The following is a 24,945-nucleotide window of genomic DNA, read 5'->3' on the forward strand; positions in this document are numbered from 1 at the left end:
CAGCCATGTGAAGGCTGTCCAGGCTCTTTGCACTTGCCTGTTACCTCCAACAATTCCCCCTCAATCTGGAGAAATCCTCCTTGATTTGCTTTGGCAAGAGCCTCGAAGTTGTGTCTGCAAATGCAGCTCTGCTATAAAATGAAAGTGTCTTTTTATGGTTACTTTTCCTTTTTTATCCAGCACCTTTGTAGTTCAGTTCCACAGACCTCAACTATTCCCATGGACAATTCAGCGACAGACAGCCCTAAGTTAGGAAAAAACATCCGGTTCCTTGAGAATTAGAGTTATATGTCATGCTTTCCAGGATTTGTAGCCTACAATAATGTCTTTTTCTTGCTGGGTTTTCTAATATAGTTTCTTCAGTGGGTCCTTATCTACCATAGGTGGACAGTGAATCAGAACAAAATTATATTTTCCTAGACAATTTAATGGAACTGTAGGCTCATATTTTAGATTTGCAATTTTGAGACCTTTGGAAAGATTTCTGAGTTAGCTTGTCTGTGCTTAGCAACTTCGATCAATTGCTTTATCCTGGTGGTTGCTAACCTGAAGGGATTCAGGCAACGTTTTTTGTGAATTTCATAATAATTTAAGTATTTATATAGCTTTCATTTGTTTTCCTCCATATTTTTATCTGACTCACCATTGCTTTTTTTTCTGTTTTGTCGAATTTATTACTATGGCCTGTCCCAGAGCTGTTCCTTTGTAGCAGCTTTACAAGTACTTTGCTGAAGGAGTTCTGCATGCACTGATACATCCAAATCAAAAATGTTGCTTGCCTTTTTATGTCATCACTAAAAATATAACTCCTGAACTGTGTGTCCTAGAAAAATAAGCATTTTAGAAAGTGGTCTGAAAAGTAGGCATCTCTTTAAACTAAAAAAGCCCAAAATACAATAAACTTGCTGTCCTTTGCAGGATGAGGCATGGAAGTTGTGTGAAGATGGACAGTGTTGTACTACAAATGTGTGGTGTGTTGTATTGGTCTCTTCTCCTCTTTCTTCAGTATAGATTTTATAATTCTTGGCCATGGTAAATGTTACTGAAATTTAGACTGTGTCTCTCTCTCTTTTTTCTTTTTGTATACATTTTATTATTTCACCAGAAAAAAGCATGTTTGCACACACATGGATTCAGCTGAACAATTTATCAGTTTTATTAGCACAGTGACAGCAACCTGTTTTTATAAAAATTTATTCCAGTAGCGCTTTCATTGAAAAACAGTTGGAAGAAATTTTTCCAATTACTTTTAATGTATGAAATGATGAAACTGTGCTGTCCTTTAGCATGGAGGCTTTCTCTCTCTCCCTCTGGCATCTTTTAATAGAAAGACCATATGCTGTGATTCATATTTGAGACCCATGGAATGTTGTATGTTTTACCTTGCTGTCTCGCAGAACTGTTGTCCTGTATAAATGAAGGCAAAACTAGAAGAAACAGCTAACAGCTTTCAGTTGCTGCATAGCTGAGATTTACTGGGTTGTGTTTGTAATTAGTCTTTAGTTATGAAGGACGTACACGAGGCTCAGGGGCTTGCCATTAAGGTCATGAAATAATAATGAGGTTCCTGTACTGGGGACATAGAGTCTCCTCTGAGACAGCCAGCATTCCTTTTGCTTTGTCGTTTTTGCTCATTTTGCAGTTTCTATCAATATTAATGTCAGTGCATTCTTTTTTCCTTTCAATAACCTTGCTAGTAACTCTGTCATCTGTAAAATTACTTACATTTTTCCAGAAAGAAGGGTTTGTGAGGCTCATCTATATTATCTATGAGTGATTTCAAAATGTTACTACCATTAATTAATGGGGAAACACCAGGTAATGGTTATATGCATTATTGCTTTTTGATGCTGGGCTTGCCCATGTAATAGAGTCAGTCTGCACTAAAGAGCTCATGTTCTCAGTCTGCATTAAAGTCATATTAAAAGTTTAATCAATTTTGTGCTTTATGACAGAAATTGGATTGGCAGCTCTGGAAAGGGGATCTCCTAGAGGAGGAAGCACAGTTGTCAGTGAATACTCCTAAATTCAGTCCTGGTAGGACCAGTTCAGTTTCACACATTCCCAGCTTTGACCTTTTTGCTCCAATATCCATTAAGGATACCAGTCAAGGTTGAAAAATGAGTTCAGCTGTGATTTGAACCTCTTGTGCATTATTCTATGAAATAGCAGAGGGGACTTGGCAGTGCTGGGTTAATGGCTGGACTCAATGTTCTTAAAGATCTTTTCCAACCTGAATGATTCCATGGTTCTGCAGTTGGATCTATGCACAGGCACAAAGAGCAGGTGAGTTGGCAGCTCTGCTTTGGGCACTGCTGACACAGCAGCTGGCTGCAGGTGTCCTCTTTGCTGGTTGCGAGTGTGCTTGCTCGAGTGGGCAGGGAGGCTCACAGCTTGTTGTGTCACACAGCAGGGCACAGCAGAGTCAGTGTGTTAAGCAACATCAGAGACACCTTATTTCCCTCCCAACTTTCAGGTGCTGCCTGCATAGCATAAGTGGGGATTAAGGGAAGGCAGGCATTTTTCATGGACTCAGAGGGACACCCTACAAATAGAAGCTTGATGAATTCATTTCAGTGAGGAAGGTTTCTCTGCAATGATTTTCTCTGCTATAGAAGCAGGGCACTGTGGCCTTCAACTGGTTTGTTAGGTTCATGTTGGTGGTGGGAGTTGGTCCCTTCTCCCAGGTAACAAGTGACAGGGTGAGAGGAAATGGCCTCAAGTTGCATTAGAAGTTTAGATTGGATATGAAGAAAAGTTTCTTCACTCAAAGGGCATCAGACATTGGAATAGGCTGTTCAGGGAAGTAGTGGTGTCACCATTCCTGTAAGTATTCTAAAGGCACAGGGATATGTCACTTGGGGATATGGTTTAGTGGTGAACACAGTGGTGCTGGGGTAACAGTTGGAATTGATCTTAGAGGTTTTTTCCAAGCTAAAGATTCTATGATTCTAAGTTAGCTGCTGAAAGTCTGGACGGTAAAATCTCATTTGGCTGATCCCGTCTGCTTAAGCAGAGGTGTCTAGTGCCACCTGAAAGGACCTAAGCTCTCTGAGACACCCACATGGGACACCCTGTGTCTCAGCAGCTGAGTCGACTGGAGTGGCTTAAGTCATACCAGTGGGTACTTATTAGGGCATCTCGTCCTTGTTACCAACCTGCCTGCTTATAGAGCTAGATTGAAGAAACTAAAATACTATTTCAAATGAGCCATTCAACCGATCTAAGTAAATTTTTTACATTTATTCTAAACATAATATCAAAAGTGATGGAAAAACCTTGCATTTCATAGCAGTGCAAAGAAAGAATTTTTATTTGAAAGTTCTACCTTAGGAAGGCATTTTCAGGTTTTCTTCTGTCTTTCTTTCATAGTCAGTGGTACTTCTGATCGAATTTTAAGTACATTTTCCCTGTTCAAGCTGTGTACGTGATTCATCTGTTCACTCGTTTGTATGAGTAACATTTTTGATCAACCCTCAGTGTCCAACTCAAAGGTGTAAAGCCATTGATTTCATTCTGCAGAATTATGATTCATCTTCTCAGTAATATATTTCCTCTGCATTAAATCAGGCTCCATCTGAAGCAGTCACAAGGGACAGTTCTGACGATTCATTTATAATGAATTTGGGGCGAGCGTTGCGCCAATGGATCACTAGCCACAATGATACAAACACTTTATTTTGACTTTGAAAGGTTTTTAGTAAAATAAAAAGCTGTAATCTGCTTTCCTGCTAACCACTCCTGTTAACGTTGGCCATAAGAGAGACGTGGTTTTTAGTAATGTAGTGTTTAGCCCATAGGTCAAAATGATCTGTTGAAATTAGCTCATGCACAATAGTCAGGGGTGTGCAAAAGCCAGCTAACACTGGAGTCTGGGGTGCTCCTTTTCATGCAGAAATGGAGTGGAAACAAAGTTTTAAGGTGTGCCTGTATGTGTTAGCTTATATTTATTTCAGTTATCACAACACTATTTATAGACCATGTGCTGATATCATTGCTCAGAGTTTTACTCCATCCTTTGCGAGTCTCAGTTGTCATCACAGGACACAGGAGAATGAACTAGAAGAAGAAGAGACACTCTCACTGCTGTGTGAGTTGAGAACAGAGAGAAAGCAGTCTGAGCACTGATCTTGGCTGCTGTTATTCCCAGTAGAGACTGGAGGAGGGCCACACCGTGCTCACCATACCTGCTTCTCCCTGAGAATCCAGAGCAGTGAGACAGGGCCTTGCACCCCTGGACATGGCTGCTAAAGGGACTCTGTTGGGTAAATAGGGAGCTGGACATTAGAGATGAGTTGGAGAAATTAATATAGCATTTAGATGGTCAGAGTGAAATTTGTTGCAAAAGAATATTGTATTTAATAATAATAAAAAATATTTTTCTTAGAGACCAGGACTTTACTTGGTTAAGAACTATAATGAGGGAAAATCAGGAAATGACAAGGGCATAATGAAACAATCCTGAACAGTTAGGTCTCTGCAGTTCAGCTATTTAAAACCATTTTCATTTGTGGGGGCCTGGAAAAGAGTGGGAAAGAGTTTTTCCACTGCTTTGATGGAAGTAAATAGCATTTTAGGAAGGACTGCATTTGGTACACCAGCATGTTGCACTTGTAATGACATTAATCACACCTGAATAAGTGTTGTGATGCATAGGAATAACAATCAACTTTGGCAAATGTATGTTTTTCCTAGCGAGTTCAGGAACAATGTTAGGTTATCCACTGCCAATGGGCAAGGTGGGATTTTTCTTGCATCACTTTAAGCATTTAGAAATGCAGTTTCACATCTAAGGAAGTTTACAGGGCTGCCTCTACAAGTGGCAGAAAGAAGGAGACGCTTGCTGATTCATTTTGTCTTAAAATATGCATGCATATATTCATACTGCCTCTTTCAGACATCTCTCTCTGCACGGGGTGATTCACTGACATTTCTGACCATCTCCATTGACTGCAGAGGGACCAAAGAAAACTGACTTTTTAAAAAGCAAAGATTTGATTAATCTACCTTGGCAGAAGGCAGGGCAGTAATTGTTTAAGAGTTGTGATGAGGAATATGGATATAAATGTACTATTAAGTAAAGCCAATGACTTATGAGTTAGAAATGCGATCCTAAAAAGGCACCTGATGGATCCAAACTCAAATTAAAATGAGGCTGGAAGGTGAACAGTGAAAATACTTCTTGGTAAGCATGCTGGCTTAGGGAATTGGGCTTTGCACATATCAAACAGAGGAGTACAGTGACATTTCAAACTAACAATAAAAAAAACTGATAGCAAATAAGAAGACATCCTGTAATTCAAGGGGAGAGAAAGCACACATTAATTTTTTATAGCATTATGAAAGAATAAATGAATATTTATTTACAAACAAATGGAAACTAAGAAAAAGAAACTGCACATATATGTAAATGAAGTCAAGGCAACAGCTAAAGTCTAAAAAACCTTATCTCCAAGCGTGAACATTCGATAATCTTTATCTCAAAGAAAAGCAGCATTTTAGTTGACGCTAGAATTGACACTAGTCTCTACAAATTGACAAAAAAACCTGTGTCTCAGGCAGAGGAAATGTTGATACAGTTTGGCATAACAAAACTAGATGGATGTTTGCAGTCTACACAAATGCTGTCCCATGGTTCCAGAACACTGGAACATGCTCAGGCAAGCTATAATGTTCAGGCATGCCTTGTCAGTCTTCCCCCAGAAAGAGATATTTCCAGCAACTATCCCAGAAAAGGTGCAGTACTGAATATTGGATAGATCTCTGAAATACCTAAAATTGTATAAACCACTGTTTCGAAATCCAAGGCTCAGAAAGTGACCTTTGTATAATGCTGATGTGTAATTTGTTCCAGGGGCCACTTTGAAGTAGTAATGTCCAGGAGGTTACAGATTTCTCATCTCCTGAGGGAAAGCCTATTGGAAACCATATTCTAGAATAAAACCTCAGAGAAAGCAATCAAAAACTCTTATATTTCATATAAGGTACAAAACAAATTTGTCACAGCAATCAAGGCTCTGATGTTGGAGCATTCTAGATAATTAGGTGATTGCAATGGTGTTCATCATATGAATTATTAGAGAAAGGTAAATGTTTTGCAGGTATTTTAAGATCATTATTTACAAGGACAAAATTTACTGGACAACAGTCCAGTGAAGAAAATACTCATTCCACTGCTGAAAAACGAGTCTTCCTCCTCAAATCACACCTCCTTGTTACTTACTGATCACCACTGTCAATAGACACTGGACCAATAGCAAAATGAAACTATGGCAACAGATGTACTCACGTATGTGTCTGACATTCAGCATTAATAAACTGATTATTCTCATCAGAAATTAATCACTAAATTCTCTAGAACGTATAAATCACAAAATTCTATTGAAATACTGGAAAATAAGTGGGCTTGGAAAAAAATAAACCACAAACAAGTTTGAGTTATGACATATCAAAGCAAAATAACGGAGATAAGGAGGAAGCAAAAATTTTCTCAAGGACAGCTGATCATTCAGAACCTAAGCTTTCTCCAGAAATATGGACACTCCTCCATGTGATCTAAAAGAGCCTGAGAGAAAGAACAAGCAAAGGAAGGATTTTGTCCCTGTCTTTCCAAGTCTAAAACTAGGTGGTAGAGCCTGGAAGCTCTTCTGAGCACTTGTGTCTTGTTGAACAACTCAAGTAAGTCTCAGCTTTACACTATGTCTTGTCATCTGTGTCTACTTGCAAAGGAGTAAAGGCAGCTATGGCTTTTTGTAAGCAACTTCCCAATCCAAATGAGAAAAGGGGGCAGAAATAAGACCCTGCCATGTCGTTCAGAGCATGTGTCTCCAGGTTTGTTTCTACCAAAGCTGCTGGCTTCAGCATTGGGCTTTGAATAGAGCCCTAGTGGGACTCACAGGGCTGCATCAATGGTGGAGCTACTTGTGGGTCTGGTATTGCCCTTGATTTTCATGTCGAAAATGTAGAGAACACCCTTTTGCTTTATTCCAGACTTACCAGAAAACTAGCACATACTTTTAATGAAATAAACCCAATGTTAACTTTCTAGTCACCTAGAGAAAAAAACCCCTATATATCAGCCATTGTTATGTTAGAGCATCTTCCTGCAAAGGTTTTACCCTTTCAAATGTTTTTTTTATTGCTGGAATCTAATTGAATATCCATCTCATTTCAAATAAAATATAAAAATATATCTCCCTTCTTCTGCTTAAACGTCTTTTCTCCATTTATTATTCAATTTGGTTTGATAATTGCATTCCTTAATGCCATTACTCTCATTTTCCTCCATTTCTTTTACACAGAGAGATTACAGGCCTGAATCTGATATTTGGTAAAGCTAGTAAAGTAATCTGAAATCACTGGATTTATTCCAGTTTTTGTTGTAGTGCCACATAAATCAGAACCTAGCCTATTTTTTTCATCCATAGTTTGAGGTTTATGTTACCAGCAGTAAATCATGACTGCTTCTAATTTCAGTATGGTGTTACACAAATACAGAATCACAGAATGGGTCAGTTTGGAAGGGACCACAGTGGGTCACCTGGTCCTGCTCAAGCAGGGTCATCCCAGAGCACATGGCACAGGATTGTGTCCAGATGGTTCTTGAATATCTCCAGTGAGGGATACTCCACAGCCTCTGGGCAGTCTGTTCCAGTGCTTGGTCACCTGTACAATAAAGAAGTTCTCCTCATACACACATATATGTAAATCCTTATTTTTTGGTCATGGCTGGTTAAAAACCTAGAATAGACCCCTAAGTTTTGTGTGAAGGAGGAAGCATATTAGCTTAGGGTCAGTTTTGTTTCTGGGTAAAGGGAAGAACATGGTCCTGAGGTCACTGATGGGCAATATAATAATATGAAACTATATTAACTCTACCTATACCTGATGATCAATTTTCTCCCACAATTACTACTGAAAAGATGCCTGCGTTCATGAATCTCAGAACTGTGGAGGTTGGCAGGGACCTCTGAAGACTGTGTAGTGCTCAGCCCTGCTTAGCAGGGTCAGCTAGAGCAGGGCTGCAGTGCCTGGCATTGCCCAGCCACGTTTGGCTGTCACTGTTTTGGGTACCTTCAGCCCCTGGTACCTCTGCCAGTGTCTGGCATGCTGCTCTTTGCCTGGCCTTTCTGTCCTGACAGCAGACACCTGGAGGTGGATTGCTTTCATCTTTCACTCCTACAGGTTGTTGTTGCAGCCCTTCTTTCTTGTGGGCAAAGTGCAGGTGTGGAGCTGCTCTGTGTGTGGATGCAGGGGTTCTGAGAAAGGAGTCAGAAGATGGGACTGAGCTGAGTGAGGGAGTTCTTGTCCTGCAGGAGTTTGGAGATCTGCAGATGCCATGACATCATGAAGTAAAGGCCACTGAGGAGGATCAAGTTGGCTGGCCTACAGGAGAGATAATGAAGGGAGAAAGTCCCTTCTAAGCTGACTGACCCTTTTTTCAGAAGGTTTAATCATAGTGTAGGACTTATATCTTGTCAGAATCTTAAGAGCTGGTATCATGCCACAGTGCCAGAACCTCCTCTAAAACATCTTCATCTTTTGCATGTATTGGGAGAAAAAAAGGCTTTCCCGAGTAGTTCTACTATGCAAGGTATAGGACAGGCCTCAGCACCATCCCTGTTTCATTGCAAGATGACTTAAAAATTGTGTTGACAACTGATGTGAAGAAGTGCTTCACTAATTGCCTAAGGAAAATATAATTGTATAACAATTTGGGGTGGAAGGGAACTTAAAGGTCATCCAGTTCCAGGCCCCTGCCATGGTCAAGGAACCTTCCCTAGAACAGGTTGCCCATAGCCCCATCAAACCTGGCTTTGAACGCTTTCAGGGATGGGATATCCACAACTTCTCTGAACAACCTGTTCCAGTGCCCCACCACCATTACTGTAAAAAATGTCTTCCTTATATCCAGGGTAAATCTACCTTCTTTGAATTGAAAACCATTGCCCCTTGTCATGTCATTACAGCCCCTGGTAAAGAGTCCCTCACCATGGGGATGGGAAAATTCCTCTTATTTTCCACACATATAGTTCCTTGGATACTTATTTCCATGGGGCTTTGGGTATGAGGCTGTTGTTTGTTTTGTGCATGAAAGACAGACTTTAGCTCTAAATAACTTCTTCTGTGAAATGATAAATGTATTTGAAGGAAAGAGGCATCTGTGTGGCTTCATAGCCTTTCTATCTATCCTTCATGCTGACATTAGTAGAGAAAAGGCAGTATCTGAAATAGCCTGAAGAGAAAGTAACAATGCTGGGAGTTGTTAGGAGTTATAGTTATCAGCACAAGGCTGGAAATTTGATAAACAGCCTGCTTAAAAATCATGTGAAAAATTATTCTGCTATTATAGATTAGAGACATAGGTCTCTGCTTTCCCCAGCATTAATTGTTTGGGGTTTTGTTACCCCTATATACATGTGTATGTTGGAGTCTAAACACTGTTTGATGTGCCGTTTATAGATTTGCATGGTGTCAAAGATTGCAAAGACGCCCACCACGCTTGCTTGCTCAACGCCTGGATTTCACATGTCGTCCCCAGGAGTCAGCACGTTCCTGTGGGAGATTGTGGGCTGGGAGTGGGCAGAGGGGTGGGGATGAACCACAGTTTTCCTTCCAGCCTAATGAGTGCCTGCCAGCACAGCTGAGCTGGCAAAGTGAATGTTGTCATTTGCTTCTGGCATAGTCCACACGAGTCATTCCCACTTCCCAAAGCCAGGGAAGACCAAGAAAAACATGTACCATAATAAAAGGTAATTCATTTCATAATAAAGGGAATTCATTTAATGCCCAGACTTCATAAGGCTGCAGAGGTATTGGTTGACTATCAGCTACTTCAGCTCCTGCAGAAATCCTGGGACAGGGAGCCTGTGAACATGGGCAGGTGTCAAAGCAGCCAGAGTGCATGGGAATAAGCTGGGGTAGCCCAAATCACTTTGGTGCTTGTGCCCGGTGAATCTTTCTGCACTTCTGGAATAAGTGAGGGGAGGGAGGTGGCTTCAGTCACCAGTACCTCTTCTCCAAATGTTCCCTTGGAGGAGCACTTTTTCTCTCAGCTACACATGGGGGAATTTAGTGGAATTAGGCAGCTACTGTGGATATCAAAAATAGGTGGTGTGACTGCCCCATTTCCCCATGCTTCACAGAATGACAGAATCACCAAGATTGGAGGGGGCCTCCAAAGATGTTCAAGTCCAAGTCTCTTCTCAAGCATGGTCAACTACAGATGATTGCTCAGAGCTGTGTCCAGTTGGGTTTTAAATATCTTCAAGTACAGAGACTCCACAACCTTTCTAGGTAACATTTCAGTGTTAGATCATCTGCACAGTAAAGAAGTGTTCTCTTAGATCAAGACACAATTTCCTGAATTTGCATTTGTGCCCATTGCCTCTTGTCTCTCTGGGCATCTCTGAGAGGAATCTGGCTCTGCCATCTTTGCTCCCCTCATTGAGTATTTAGACCCACATTGATAAGACCCATGAGGCTTCTCTTCTCCAGGCTGAACAGCCCAGCCCTCTCAGACTTCCTTTGTATGACCTTCATGGCCCTTTGCTGGACTCCAGTAAGTCCATGTCTGTCTGGCACGGGAGGCCCAGCACTGGGCACAGTGATATGGGGACGGGTGAGAGAGAGGTGTCTCAGCAGTGCTGAGCAGAGGGGAAGGGTCACCTCCCTCAATCTGCTGGCAACACTTTTCCTAATGCAACTTGGAAAGAGAGTGGGTTTATGTAACTGGGGAAAGTAAGCAAAACAACACAGAGCTGGGTTTTAGGGATGTTGTTGAGCATTGTTGGTGCAGTCTTCTCAGTGGAATTTGGGTGCCTTTTCAGCACAAATAGGAGATCTTTGGCAGCACTCAGTATACTCTTCCTTAGGAGCAGCCAGAGTTCCATTTGTTTGCACTTGGTCCCATTGAACACTGAGCACATGCCAAGGAGGCTGAAGGGGAATGAGAGGAGCGGAAAGAAGAAGGCTGGGAATGGAGCTGTGTAAGCAACAGTTTGGGGAGTCTTTTGAAATCATTAAACAGCAAACAAGATTCAGTAAGTCATGTTTTGCTATTGAAATCAAACTTTTTTTTCTTAGGTCTTTAAATTTTGTTTTGTAAAACTGTGTTTATACTGGCAGTTTACTACTGGCAAGCCAATTTGGAGAGGCAGACCTGATAAACCTGTACGGGAATTGCTGTGAAATATTCTAGGGAAAAACCTTGCCATTGGCCAGGAGGTTTGGATGATGATCGAGTAGAGAGTGGAGAGCTTTTGAAACAGGACAAACCTGTGGAACACATGATAGCATTGCAGGAAATATATGAAACAAACAATACCAAGTCTTAAAACGAGGAGCTGTCTGGCATGGGCCTCCTGAGGTCCAGCAGGGCAAAGAGCAGTCAGATCCATCCTCATATTGCCCCTGCCTGCTGCTGGCATATCCTGGACTCCTTCAGGTTGGGGATTGGCTGTTTAATAAAATTCCATCTTTTAAATCTGACTTTCCTATGGACCTGTAAAAGCAGCAATTAAGGTGTTAATTAGTGAAGTACTGGAATAGCCCTAATAAGTATTTCTGAAAAGCAATTTTGTCTGGATAGCTGAGGCCTTTTCAGGCATTTCAGAAAAGGAATGTGTTTTTAAACTCAGCCTTCATTGCTCTTGCTACTAGTTGCACAACAATAGAGTTTTAGTGCTTTTCTTGATCTCTAATTTGGATTGTGTTGCCCTTGCTAGTGTTAATAAGCATTCTCCTGCCAGAGCAACTCACTGGGAACAGATACCTTATTGATGCTATGTGGCACCCATGTACCTGGTTCCTTGGATCATGAATCTCTCCCCCACAATGGTTTGGAATTGAAGCCTGTTGCCTTTTTTTTTTAACTTTCATTATTTTTTTGCCAGAAAACATAACCAAATATGAATAGCAGTGCTTGGATTGTCACATTGCATGATTGGAAATATGGCAGTTGGCAAATTTATAGTTGAAAATGATAAAATTTACTAAACAAAAAAATGCTTGCAGAGTGATCTTTCCTCCTCTTGAAACTTAGTGATTGTGCATCTGTTCTCTCCTGTCTTTTCCTAAGGCATATTTGTAGATTTTCACAAGGAAAAAGCATGCTTGGGAAACTGTGATTGTAAGTTAATTAAAATAGTTTTCATTTTAGAAAACAAAATGTGTTGTCAATAGCATACTCATTGCTAATGAGTGATTGTACTTTTTCAACAATAATAAGAGAGTCAATGAAGCTCTAGAAGATGTTCGGATATGATTAACTAGATAATCTATGTATTTGAGTTTTTATTCCCAAATAAGATGGATCTCCCAGAGCCAGAAGTGTGAGTTTATATTTGATAATTATATGAGACTCTTGAGCTTTCTTGCAGATTGTAATTCAATTCCATAAGAAAAGAGCTTTAAAACATGAAGAAAGAATGAGTGCTTATAATTCCAGGAAAGAAAGCATTGTGACCAGCTTGGTCAGTCTGCTCACTCTGTCCCAACAGAACCCAGCAGATTATGGATCATGCTGTGCTGGAGCAGCAAATAAGAGTACAGAACCCAGCAGTCACAAATTATACCTTTCTCAAATTCTGGTTTGGTTCTGTGGAAAAAATAGTTTCTGAGAGTGTTTATCAAAATGTCAGCTGTGGTTTCCTTTACTAGAGGTTATTCTGTGGTTAGGTACATCAGAAACGGATGAAAAGTGTTTGGCACATACTGGACAACCTGTGGCAGACAAGCAACTGCCCAAAATTAGGGATCTGGACCACAGAGGCAAAAAGGTGGTGACTTGTTTCTCTGATTCTGATGACAGGTTATGTGTGGATATGTGTGTCTTTATTCATGTATTCTTACACACATGCAGACCCACTCCATGCTCTGTAGATGTGCTACAGTGGATTATGTTCACATTACTGAAAACAACATAGGCAACTTTGGCAGATGGGGCAGAGATTCACAGTTCTGTACCGCCTCTCTGTAGAGGCAGGTCCAAGGGCTGTAAAGCTAACAATGGATAAAGATTAAAAAGCTGCTATAACAGAAAAATGCTCGGTCAAAATCACCTGATTTTTGCATATTGAGAATGCTTTTTTTTCATCTGTAAATGTTGTTATGGAGATAGGAGTACAGGTGAAGAGTCAAGTAAAAGCATACTTGGCTAAATTAGGAGAGAAAAAATATACCTTTTGAATCTACCTAGGATAGTTACTATAACTTCTGAGTATCTTTAGGGTTTTCTGGGTCCTAAGCAAAGCACCTTATTACTGCAAAAGGTACCAGAATGTAAATAAAAAAAAGGGGAAGTAAACATGCCCCATAAAGAATAAAATAAATTTTAAAAAGCATTGTTTCTTGTAAAAGCTGAGTTGGAGCTAACTGCATTCGCATACTTTAGTCTCCATGGGATTTAAATTCAGATTATGCCAAACTGGATCAGTGTCATACGTGAAAAGATGGGGACTTCAGAGATAAGGCTGGGGTAGCTGTTCAGAATACCATAAATTACAAACTCATCATTGAGTCAAAGCAGCAGATTTATGGACATTTGCGTGCACAGTTTCACCTGTGGCAATTAACTGGAAGATTAAACTCTCACATATTTGTGCTAAGTTTTCCAAAATGTGTGGATGGGAGCTTGGCAGAGCCTCCAAGTAAGTTTAGAGCATGGAGTAAGTTTAGATCAGGGAGGACCATGGCCAAGAGGGAGGGGAGCCATGAGGTGTTTTAGGAACAGACCTGCTGCTGCTGGCAGTACAGCACCAGGGAACGTGTTGGCCACACACAGAGACCAAGAAGAATTTTTAACTTGCACCTGCTCAAGGAATGTTCCCATAAAGGAAATTATATAAATATATTGATTTATTGGAACAGAACAAAGTATGTCCTTCTGAGGAGAAAGAAACTTCTGCTTTGAAATAGGGGAAGATGCCAAAAGCAATAAATTAAAAGGAGGAATGGGTGGTGATATGGACTAGAAATCAATGCATTCAGTGTGGTGCAATCATTAGACACAGATGCTATACTGGAGATAAAAATAAAAATGCAAAACTAGGCTCAGGAAAGAAATTATTCATCGCTTTGCAGTTCTCTACAGGACAGTTAAGTGCTGTCTGTCATCTGATTAAAAAGTAACTGAAAGACATCTGTCATGAAAGAAACTGTAGCAAAATGGGAAAAAGTTAAAGATTAGGTTTTCTCTAAAGTTCTCTCAAAGGATGTCTTTGGTCAAATGTCAAAGAACCTGAAAGTATCTCAAAGGGCCAACATGAGTAGTACTGAAATTACTATTTATCTATACATGCACGCAAATTTTGTGTTTCTGTCTGGTTTATATTTAATACGTTTAAGTGTATACCAAATGTATATAACAAATGCAGGGAATATCTTCAGAGCTAACAGTGATGAAATGTAAGCAGTGATGAAATGTAAACCATCTAATGTTTATCAACTGTGCATTAAATATATAAATATGCATCTATTTATACATATGTCTGTGTATACATGCATATGTACAAATATATAAGAATTAAATTTATTTTTCCAGTTTGGTTTCATCATTTTTTGTGATCAAGTTTGTGGACTCTTGCATTGCTTCCTCCCAATGGAATACCTAGCGCTGTATGTTACCAGCCTGTCTGTCCACAGCCTTGGACATGTGAGGAGTAGCTGCTAATGTGGCTGTCATATCAGAAGATATTTTCAAGATGAAGATAAGGAAGAATTCTGTGGACATCCCTGAATCTGTGAATTTTTTTTGTTACATTCAAATAAAATAAAAGTAATCTTTTTCAATCTTACTGTAAAGAAAAGCTGTAAAGTGCCTAATTTTAAGGCAAGTGAGTAGTCTGTCTCCAGGCCTTAAGATTCCTAAATGAAAGAAGAATCTTGCCTTTTTGACTATTTTCAGCCTCCAATATTCAAGCATAACTTAGGTGCATGTTCACCAGCGAATCTGTGAGGTTGTGTTTGACTGAAAGCAGCAGTGAATACAAAACAAGTGTTAAGTTCCAGTTACATGGCTAATTCCAGTTTAAAATGTTCACATGTGGCTAATTGTATTCATTTATTTCTTCTTAAGGCAAAATGGGGAAACAAAATAGTAAGCTGGCCCCTGAGGTGATGGAGGATCTGGTGAAGAGCACGGAGTTCAATGAACACGAGCTAAAACAGTGGTACAAAGGATTTCTAAAGGACTGTCCAAGTGGTAGACTGAACCTTGAGGAGTTTCAGCAGCTCTACGTAAAAGTAAGTTGTTTACATTTACTAAGTTATTTGTTAACTTAAAAGTAAGTTATTTGGCTGTAGAAAAAGTTATGAAGTAATATAAAGCAAACATATGGTCCAGAGCTGCTGGTCATTTAGACTAAGGAATAACTTTGCTGGGAGAAGCAATGGTGAAGATGAGGAGATGAGTGGGAAGTGTTACCCTCATCACACCAGTGATTCATGTAACTATAGTGACCAGAACCAAAAGTTTAGAAAAAAAGATGTGATTTATTCACAAGAAATATAATATATTCTCTGCACTCTGAAATTCATGGACCTCGTTCACCTTCAAAGGATGGCCATGGTCCTGTTCAATAAACCATGATTGCTGGACACAATTACAAAAGTGGTGAAGTTTCATGATAGTATGACCTGCAGATAAATTATGCACTGTGCACAAAGGATTTCTTCCATAAATTGTAGGTATTGCCTTTATTTTTTTCCCTGCTGTCACTTCATTCCGGTTTTATTGAGAAAGTAGGCTGATCAGTTTATTTTCTTCTTATTTTTCATTACTTTACCAAGTTCAATGCAGTCTTTTCCTTACATTTATTATGTATCTATTCTGTAACAAGAAGGACATGGGGTAGCATAAAAAGTGTATTCATGTTACAAAGATAATTATATTTTAATTCAAAATTGAGTGTCTGCCTAAAGGTCAGAGACTTCAAAGTAATGTTAATTAGGAGAAATATTGAATGGCAATGATGAGCTGTAGGATCAGAACAGCTCGTAAATACAATGTGAGGTTGAATAAAAATAAAGCAGCCTTTCAAATGTAAGTAGTTAATATTGAGCACAATGACAACTTTTGCAGATGAGTGGGACTGTCGTTTCCCTCATGTATGCTACTGTTCTTTCCTAAATTTCTTCAGCCTTGAACCAGATCACTTTGCAAATTATTACCTAGACCCTTTTTCTTTCTAATGAACAGTTCTAGCAAAAACTTCTAACTGAGCTTACATAAATAAGTTTCTGTCTTCATATTTTAATATTTATTGCTGAAGATGTTGCCTAGCAATCATTCTCTTAAGAAACAGATGAGTTTGTAATGAATTATATTTTCAGATGAAAGAATTTGTAGAGCCTCAGGTATTGTGGTTGTTATTGACTGATAATTTATAAGTCCCATTTTAAACAGTACTCACTGCGCATTTGGCAAGAGCAGACATCCTGTCATTTCTCATACATGTTTCTGGGAAAAGTAAAAGGTCTTTACAAAATTTGTAATAAAGTATGTCAACTCTTCAGAAATCATTGTTTCTTTTTGGAAAATCAGAGTAAAGGTTTTTTTGTTTGCTTGTTTTTTGGGGGTTTTTTGTTTGGTTTTTTTTGGTTGATTGGTTTCTTTGTGGATTTTTTTGTTTGGTTTTTTTTTTTGGGTGGTTTTTTTTGGGTTGTGGTTTTTTGTTTGTTTCGTTTGGGTTTTTTTTGTTTGTTTGTTTGTTTGTTGTTGGGGTTTTTTAATGAATTTGTGTGCTGTGAGAAAAAACATCTTCTGAAAACACGCCAGAACTGCCAGGACTTCCTTCCTTCAAAGGGACGTTTGAAACGTTCATAGATATTTCACAAGATACTTTACTCATGAAGACATATCAGAGAGTAAATTCAGTATCATGTTTGCAGAGATGGTAGTGCAAAAAATAACATGAAGAGTGCAAGCAGTATTTTGCTCTTGAAATTTGAAGACAGCTTTGTAATCTTACTGAGCTGCAATATCCGGCTTTTAGCTTTACAGCCTCGTGTATCTTTAGATACCGACATAGAAAACGATTCTCTCCCTTGCTTTGGTAGTTGTGGGGTTTCATTTTTGTGCTGTAATGGCACCACCATATATTTAGTCCCGTTTATTGTCATCCTATATTTAATGTTTATACAGGGCAAAATACTTATTTTGCAGAGGAGAAATATGATTAGCTGTTGTAAATCCAGAGCTTTACTTCTCTCTGTGTCGCAGAAATGCTTGTAAAATAATGTCTCTGAGGAGCTCATAGTCTGAGTGTTGGCCTGGTGGTGGCTTCTCTTGTTTAGGACATTCTGTCTGCCCCAGCTGCTGGCTGCAGATAAACCCCCAGATGTGAATTTGATGTTTCCAGGATGAGCCACCAGCAGGATACCTAAATCATTATGATTACATTTATAGCATTTCAGTTCCCTTAAAGTATATTCAGGGTGAAAATACATGAAGCATGTATTGATTCATAATTCCTCTGCATGAACTTATTTGGAATGATGACATTTATCTGTTGTTCTGAACTGGATTTTATTGAAGAAGATTTCCATAGATCATTATATTTTGAAAAAAAATACAAGACTTTCCTTCATTTCCAATTTACATTGACCTAAGATGACACTGTTTCTTTGTTCGTGAGAGCTGTGTGGTGCATTTTCGTGTGTGTTGATAAAAAGGTGTTGGTCACCTAACTTAGAGGCAAAGAAAACTTTTCTTTTTACTTACACCCAGTAGAAAATATTCTCAGCTTAAAGATCCAAAACATTTTATATTAGCAAGACTTTGAGGTGAATTTCCTGGTTATCTCCACTTCTCTTCCATCAGCATTGCAGAGTGGGGTGCACAATCTTAGGGCATAGAAACTGTTTGGGTTTTTTTTAATGAAACATAACTAGATATGTCCTGGGATCACACCTAATGTGTTACTGTATCTAATGCCTGCTAAAAAGCTTGAGTTGGTCTGAAATGGAACCTCCAGAACATATGTGATGTGGATGTCAGGTCCTCAACATGAACCCTTCCAACTCTACATATTTGCATCAATTGTGCTGTGCTGTTTACTGATGTAGATGAAGACTGTATTGACTAAAGGGGGAGTTACTCTAGTTTGGCTTGGAAACATTTGCTATTGAAATTTCCATTATGAATACTAATCATCCAGTGCTTAAAATAAATAGCAATTACACAAATGGACTTTACAGAAAAATTATTTGCAACACTTTTAGTGGAAGTGTCTATAAAAATATTTAGTCAAGAACACCCCTTTTAAATAAGCATCTAATAGGCAGAAATATACTTTATACTATTGCATATTTAATGATTTCTGCAATATCATAGGTTCATTAAAAATACTGGTCCATTTTTGGGTAGATAGATTCTTCTTGGGATACAAAATATGTGGCAAACTGTTAGGGCTTATGTTTCCCTCCATGGTGCTGAATGAAGTGAATGCTTCAGCAGTTTTTGGAGTAGTTTATTGAAGAGTTGGTTATATACTGCAAGCCCAGAGCCACAAAGAGACCTAAGTACTGAAACACTGAGTTAGCTGTCCTGACAGTCTGCACAGAGCATGGGAGGGGGACAAATCTGTGGATAACCTTCTGAGGAAGCTAAAACTCAAGCCAACATTTTGTAAACAAATGTACAAAACCACAAGGTATTGCTCAGCATAGCAGCTGGTGCTAAATTCTAAGTTTCTCTGGGGTATATGCATCTATTTTCATATGAGAGTTGCATCTTTCTACTGCAGAAAACTATGTAGAACAGTAGAAAAGGCAAAATCAACTGACTGGAGTCCTTTCACTTTCTCTCTTAAGCGACAAAAATAATGTAATTGTCTTACCTTTATCACAGAAGTTTAAGTACTCCTTAAGCCGTAGAAAACGGAATCAATTAGAGGAAGAGCATTGCCAGCAGGTCGAGGGAGGTGACTGTACCCCTCTTCTCAGCCCTGGTAAGGTGCATCTGGAGACTTGTGTCCATTTCTGGGCTCCTCAGGACAAGAGAGAGCTGGAGCTCCTGAAGAGGGTCCAGCAGAGGGTGACAAAGATGATGAAGGGACTGAAGCATCTCTGTTATGAGGAAAGGCTGAGGGAGCTGGGCCTGTTCAGCTTTGAGAAGAAATAACTGAGAGGGGACCTCATCAATGTCTATCAGTATCTGAGGGGATGTGTCATGAGGATGGACCAGGCTCTGCTTCCTGGTACCCAGAAACAGGACAAGAGGCAGAAACTGATGCACAGGAAGTTCCACCTGAATATGAGGAAGAAATTCCTTACTGTGCAGTGACCACACACTGGAACAGATTTCCCAGAGAGGCTGGGGAGTCTCCCTCACCGGAGATATTCCAGAACTCTCTGGATGCAGTTCTGTGCCATGTGCTCTGGGATGACCCTGCTTGAGTGGAGAGGTTGGACCAGATGACCTACTGGTGTCTTCCAACTTTACCCATTCTGTGAATTATCATGTCTCTGTTTGAATCTGCACTGCCTGCCCTCTCATTTATCTACCTGTGATGAGATATGACCTTCTGGGCTGCTGGAAATATCCCAATTAACCTCTTTTTCTGTAGGAAATAGCATCAGACAAGCTGGAACCTAGAATTTCCTTCTTCAAAGAGAATATCCTAACTGTTAAGCTTAATCCTTACTGGCTGTCTTAATTTTCCTTTCTTCTCTCCTAAAAAGTCCTTAATTCTTTTATCTTGCATAAAGCTACATTAGCATTGTGGGCAGAGAGCTAAGGAATTAATATACAAAACTGTCATTAAAATAAAATATACCAATAAAAAACTCGTGAGTGTTCCTATCATTCTTCAGGGTTTCTTGCAGTCTAGAGGGCCAAACACATTTTCCTTCAGATCTTTTGAATTCCCTGGGTTTAGATGAATATTCCCTAGAGTGTGTAAGCGTGCATAATCGGTGCTAATATTCACAGGAATTATGCATGTTTATTAAGTGGAAAATAGGCTTCTATATTGTGATACTTCTTGGAACTGGGTCACTGAACATGAGAAGCATATCTCTGCATTAATAGAAACAACCACCAATGGTCCTTTAACTGAAAGGGTACGGTTAGGAGTGATCGTGATATAATGCTAACATTAAATGAAGTAACTTACTTTGTGAATTTATTGCACCTATATTATTTAGCTATGTTTTGGAGTCTTATAGACAACTTTTAAATGAAGAAAAAAAATAATTAAAAAAATAATGGTATTTCATTAATTAGAATCAAATGTTTTGTCATATTTTTTGCTTCTATCTCACATTTCCGGCCTTGAAGGGAATTGATTTCTAGTCCTTCATTTTAATATGTGTAGAACAAAAGAATCTCAAAAATCTATTGAAATTTAAGTGGGTGTGTTTGCAGCCTCTTTCAAGACAGATTAGCATCTTTCTAAAGATGGCACAGAGCTCCTCAAAATATCAGGTTAGAGCTGGATTTCAGGCTTTCAGTGGCTGTAAAAAAGTAGGATTCCAGAATGGCACAGCTGTGTTTACAGATGTCCCAAACACAGATGCTGCTGTACTGGCAGAAACTGATGTTTCCTGGGATCATTTCTTAACTTGGTGGAGCTGTGCTGGTTTTGTGAGTATGCTTTGGCCACTTAAGCTCTCCCTATAAAAGGAATATTTCTAAGGTATGTTATACCAGTGTTAGATATATGATGCCAAATATAATTAATATGTTTAGCATATTATACCAATCCTGTGTTACTGTGGAACTACAGTGTGTCTTGAAATAATGTATAAATATGATATATAATTATAAAAAATACTTATCTACCCACACAATGACTTTAGCCTTGTTTCTACCTTCCAGATCACATCTGGTATGCCAGCAGTATTTCTGGACAGTATGACAGGATATTTTCTGGATGTATGACCTGAATTTAACTGCAAAGAAAACATCATATGTATTTATTTATAAAAATGACTCTAAAATTTTTTAAAGTTGGTTAATATTACTGCTGTGTTTCTGAATCTTTCAAACTGATACAGAATAATAAAACTAATACTGTTATTTTAGAAATGTTTGATGCAAACAAATAGAGCAACAAATAGCACTGGTCTGGGGACATCACAATGTGGCTCTGTAAGTGCATATCTAGATAGGGAAATAGGGGCTGGACAGGAATGACAGTAATGTTACTGGCCTCAGTAGAAGTTTTGCTTGTGGGGATTGTAAAACAGTTGATGAGGTAGAGATTCTTAATGCATTCCTTAAGCACTTCATACAAATCTGCACATCTGATACAATTACTGTAAATCATTAGAAAGAAATTCTCTTTTTCATGAGAAGTTCAATGAAGTTCCTATGAAAAGAAAATTAATATAGCAGAATCTAAACAGCAGTGTGCTGAAAAGCAACTGTGCTTGTGGTCCAGCACTATCACTGGGGAGTGCTTTTCAGGATGAGCAATGTGCTTGGTGCTCCAAAGCTGTATTAAAACTGGGCTCTGATAACTTTAAAACCAAAAGAGATTGCAATTGCTTTTCAAACAGAACTTGGCTAAAAAAAAAAGGGCATGGTCTTGTTGCCTGGATGTTTTCCATACAAAACTGCTTTTGGCAGTATTCATTTTCTTCTCCTTATAGATATGAATAAGCAGGTGCTGTGCCAAAATGCAGGTCTACTCCTAAACCACATAAAAGGCTTATTATATATTTCAAACAGAAGCTGAGATTGTGCTCCATGAATTTTAAAACAAAGGGCCAGAATGCTTCTTACTTTTAAAACCAAAATCAAACAAACCCCCAAGGCAGTGTTAACTTTGAAGCTGACTGAGCAATTCAGGGAAGGGGAGGATACTGGTAATGTTCCTTTCTGCTGCATTTCTGTCTCTGTGCTTATCCCAGGAAAAATAATGTCTGGACTTAATATCATTTTGTGGAACAGATTTTAAAATCTGTCTTTAGTAAACAGAGCTTTAAAGATCAGCAACCATATTGAAAAACAAAATAGAGTAAATAAACACGGATTCTCATTTAAGCTGCAAAGCAAATTGAAAACAGTAATTTCCAGAAGAGAACCAGCATGCTGGGTAGCAAACAGTTCTGAAAATATGGCTGTAAATCACAACACTGGATACTAAGAGCCTTTAACAATGTGGAATGGAGTCAGTTTAGATTGAAACACTAATCTCAGTGAAGCTAATGGGAATTTTCATTCCTGATCCTTACTTAAGCTCTTAGGACTGTACTGAGCTCCCAAAATTGTTTATCGTTGTGACACCCGAGTGCAGTGAAGTCCGGTGCAAGCTCCATTAACCATTAGTGTCCAGTCCTACAAGATGGATCTGGAGTCTGGAGAGCTCCTCTCATCACGTGCGAAGAATGTGCACACTGGGACCTCTCATTTAAAGGCAACAGTGGTTTAAAAACTAAGTCTGGGGTGGGGGGAAGGGATGAAAGTAAGGGTCCTGAAGCTGGTCAAAAAAGTTTCAGAAGCAAAGAAGGACAAGTCCTTTTCTACTCGCAGTATTTTGGCTAGTGGCTAATTTTAAAGGCTAAAATACTTTTTCTTTTTTTTTTTTTGCTTCTGTTGCAGAGCATATAATGGCCCATATCCTCCAGACAATCTCCTCTGGAGACTGTAAATCTGGAAAATGAGGAAATCAGACAAATTTAAGAGATGAAATCTAAACAGCTACATCTTAATTGCTCCAAATAGTAGCTTGTGGAGTATCCTGGCTAGTGGAAAGAATCTTCCTAATGCTTGAACAAATCAGTAACATATGCTGACACTGTGTCTGGAAGAGGCAGGAATCATGGTCACATGAATCCAAAAAGCAGTCCAACTGTCTAATGGCATCTCCAGGGCTTACAGAGTCAGCAGATGTGTGGGAATGCAAAGGTTTAGTCCAAACCCCTGATTATTACCAAGTATTGAATCTAACTGTAACTCTGTGGCTATATGTGGTTCTTAGAGGCACTCAAAACTGCCTTGCAATGCATTGAAGAGAGTACATCCAGACAGGACAAGATGATCCAGCCTGGAATGCTTAAAAATATCACCATGTACATGCATGCCCTAGTTTCCACCATAGTCTGATAAAAGAATGCAGGCTGGGTAAGTTTTCCAACAATAGCATGCAAATTACTTTCACTTTATCTTTTGTTTTGAAGGAAGATCACCAGTTTCCAAAACTGTCATGCATTTTTATAAGAGACCTTGTTCCTTTACAGCTCACCTTTGATCTATGTTGTACTCCTCCGAGAAATCAAAACAATGAATTTGGGATACTGTGATTATTTCTGAAGCAAAACACTGAATTTATTAATAAGGTTATCTGAAGGGTAGTAAAGGAGTGCTGCAGCTTGGATGGAGAGAGCCACTGCTAACACAAAGAACGAAAGTGCTCCAAGAAAAAAAACTGAACTGTCAGCACCAAGTCCCATAGCTGTTATCGTGTTCAGACCTACTATTTGTTGTAACAATGCTTATTTTACCACTGTTACATAGTCCTCACAGCAGCTATCAAGACTGATCAGTGGTTCGCAACCTCTATACAATCCATTGCAAAAGTCAAGTGTTTCAGACATTTTTCATCCTGAAACTTCTGCTTCCTACCTCCCTTCATCCCGTCTCAGTGCTTTCCTTCTCATTACAAGGAAGAGTATTCACAAAATCAGTGAAAAATCCTTGAGGATGTGCAGGAGAGAGAGAGAATATTGACTGTCTTCTTTCAGAGATCTTCCCTTCTCTTGCAATCAAATAAGATCATCATGAATGGAGCACATAAAATCTCTATATTATGTATGAACAGATGAAGTGCAAAAAGGTTAAACTGTTTGCTTGATGTTTTTTGCAAAGTCAGGGTTGAAATTACTTCATGGATCAAAATATAAATGTCCTTTACTTCAATTCTTTGTTCTTTTTTCCTACAGAATGTCTTGTCAATGCCTTCCTGGAGTCATACACACACATATCAGTATGGCACTTCTGGCCAGATGTTAAATATCTACTCTAGATCTACACAGGTTTCTGTGCTCTACAGTTAAACTGTGACCATGTCTTAGTGGAAACCTGTATTTTAGATAAAGGATTTTGGATTTTGAGATGGAGATCATCCTTTTAGGATGATACCAGCCTTATTCTGAAGGCTAGTAAGCATGTGTTTTTGTTACTTGAGAGAAAGTGAACTAGGGTCTTTCAGGGATTTCTTCTTGTCACATTTCTTGAACTATAAACATTTCTGTTGGTTTAATATATTAAAAAAAAAGCTGTTTAGTATTACAGGGTTCCTGAAGGAAGCATTAAACCAGGGCACTTCATTTTAGCACTGGAGTGAATTATTGTGATGTAAAGTTTTTTGGTTTTAAATATTGAAGTGCTTTCCTCTAGTATCAAAGTGTGTTTTCAATATCTCACTTGTGCACAAGGCCTGGAGCTGAAAAGAGCATTCTTATTTCATAAGGTATGGGCAGGAACTTGGTGCTCTGAACCGCATTCCTTCACCCCACTGCACCGTCTCTGACTCCATGCCTCACCTTCTCCTTCCTCTCTCCTCACAGGAAACTCATCAGTCCTGCAGAAAGTTAATTTACCTTACTAATATGTACTTGGTGGACAGCTGTGGGTCACTGTAGCTGGGTATGAATCTCTCAAAAATTAAAGGGATGCATTAGAGTGAACCACGGCACTCACAGCCAGGCATTGCTTGTGTCAGCCTGCTCCATCTGCCTGTGGTGTGCTGAGATGGCAAATCACTGTTACCACTGCAACACATGCTGCTGTGGGAAGCTATAGCTGTGCAGGCAATGAAACATCAAGTGCTTTTTCAGGGTACTGTGATATGGAAAAGTCTTTGGGAGCTCAGTGAGTTACCAAGTTAAACACAGTTTTTATTAGCATGTAGACATTAGTTGACATTACAGTCAGATTTCTACTACTAGTAGCCTGAATGTTTCCAGTACCTTGGGATATCAACTTTCTTTTTCTTC

General features: G+C 39.1%; 1 protein-coding gene across 2 annotated transcripts in view; it reads left to right on the forward strand.

The window, feature by feature from the left end:
• VSNL1 (visinin like 1) overlaps positions 1-24,945 on the forward strand; it is an 87,039-nt gene that overhangs the window by 24,808 nt on the left and 37,286 nt on the right. For both annotated transcript variants that reach the window (XM_039568760.1, XM_039568761.1), the window contains exon 2: positions 15,077-15,243. In XM_039568760.1, the coding sequence (XP_039424694.1) occupies positions 15,082-15,243 (162 nt within the window). In that variant the 5' untranslated portion in view covers positions 15,077-15,081. The remainder of the gene's footprint in view (positions 1-15,076; positions 15,244-24,945) is intronic.

The sequence above is a fragment of the Corvus cornix genome, chromosome 3 (assembly GCF_000738735.6).
Source record: "Corvus cornix cornix isolate S_Up_H32 chromosome 3, ASM73873v5, whole genome shotgun sequence".
Taxonomy (NCBI): Eukaryota; Metazoa; Chordata; class Aves; order Passeriformes; family Corvidae; genus Corvus; species Corvus cornix.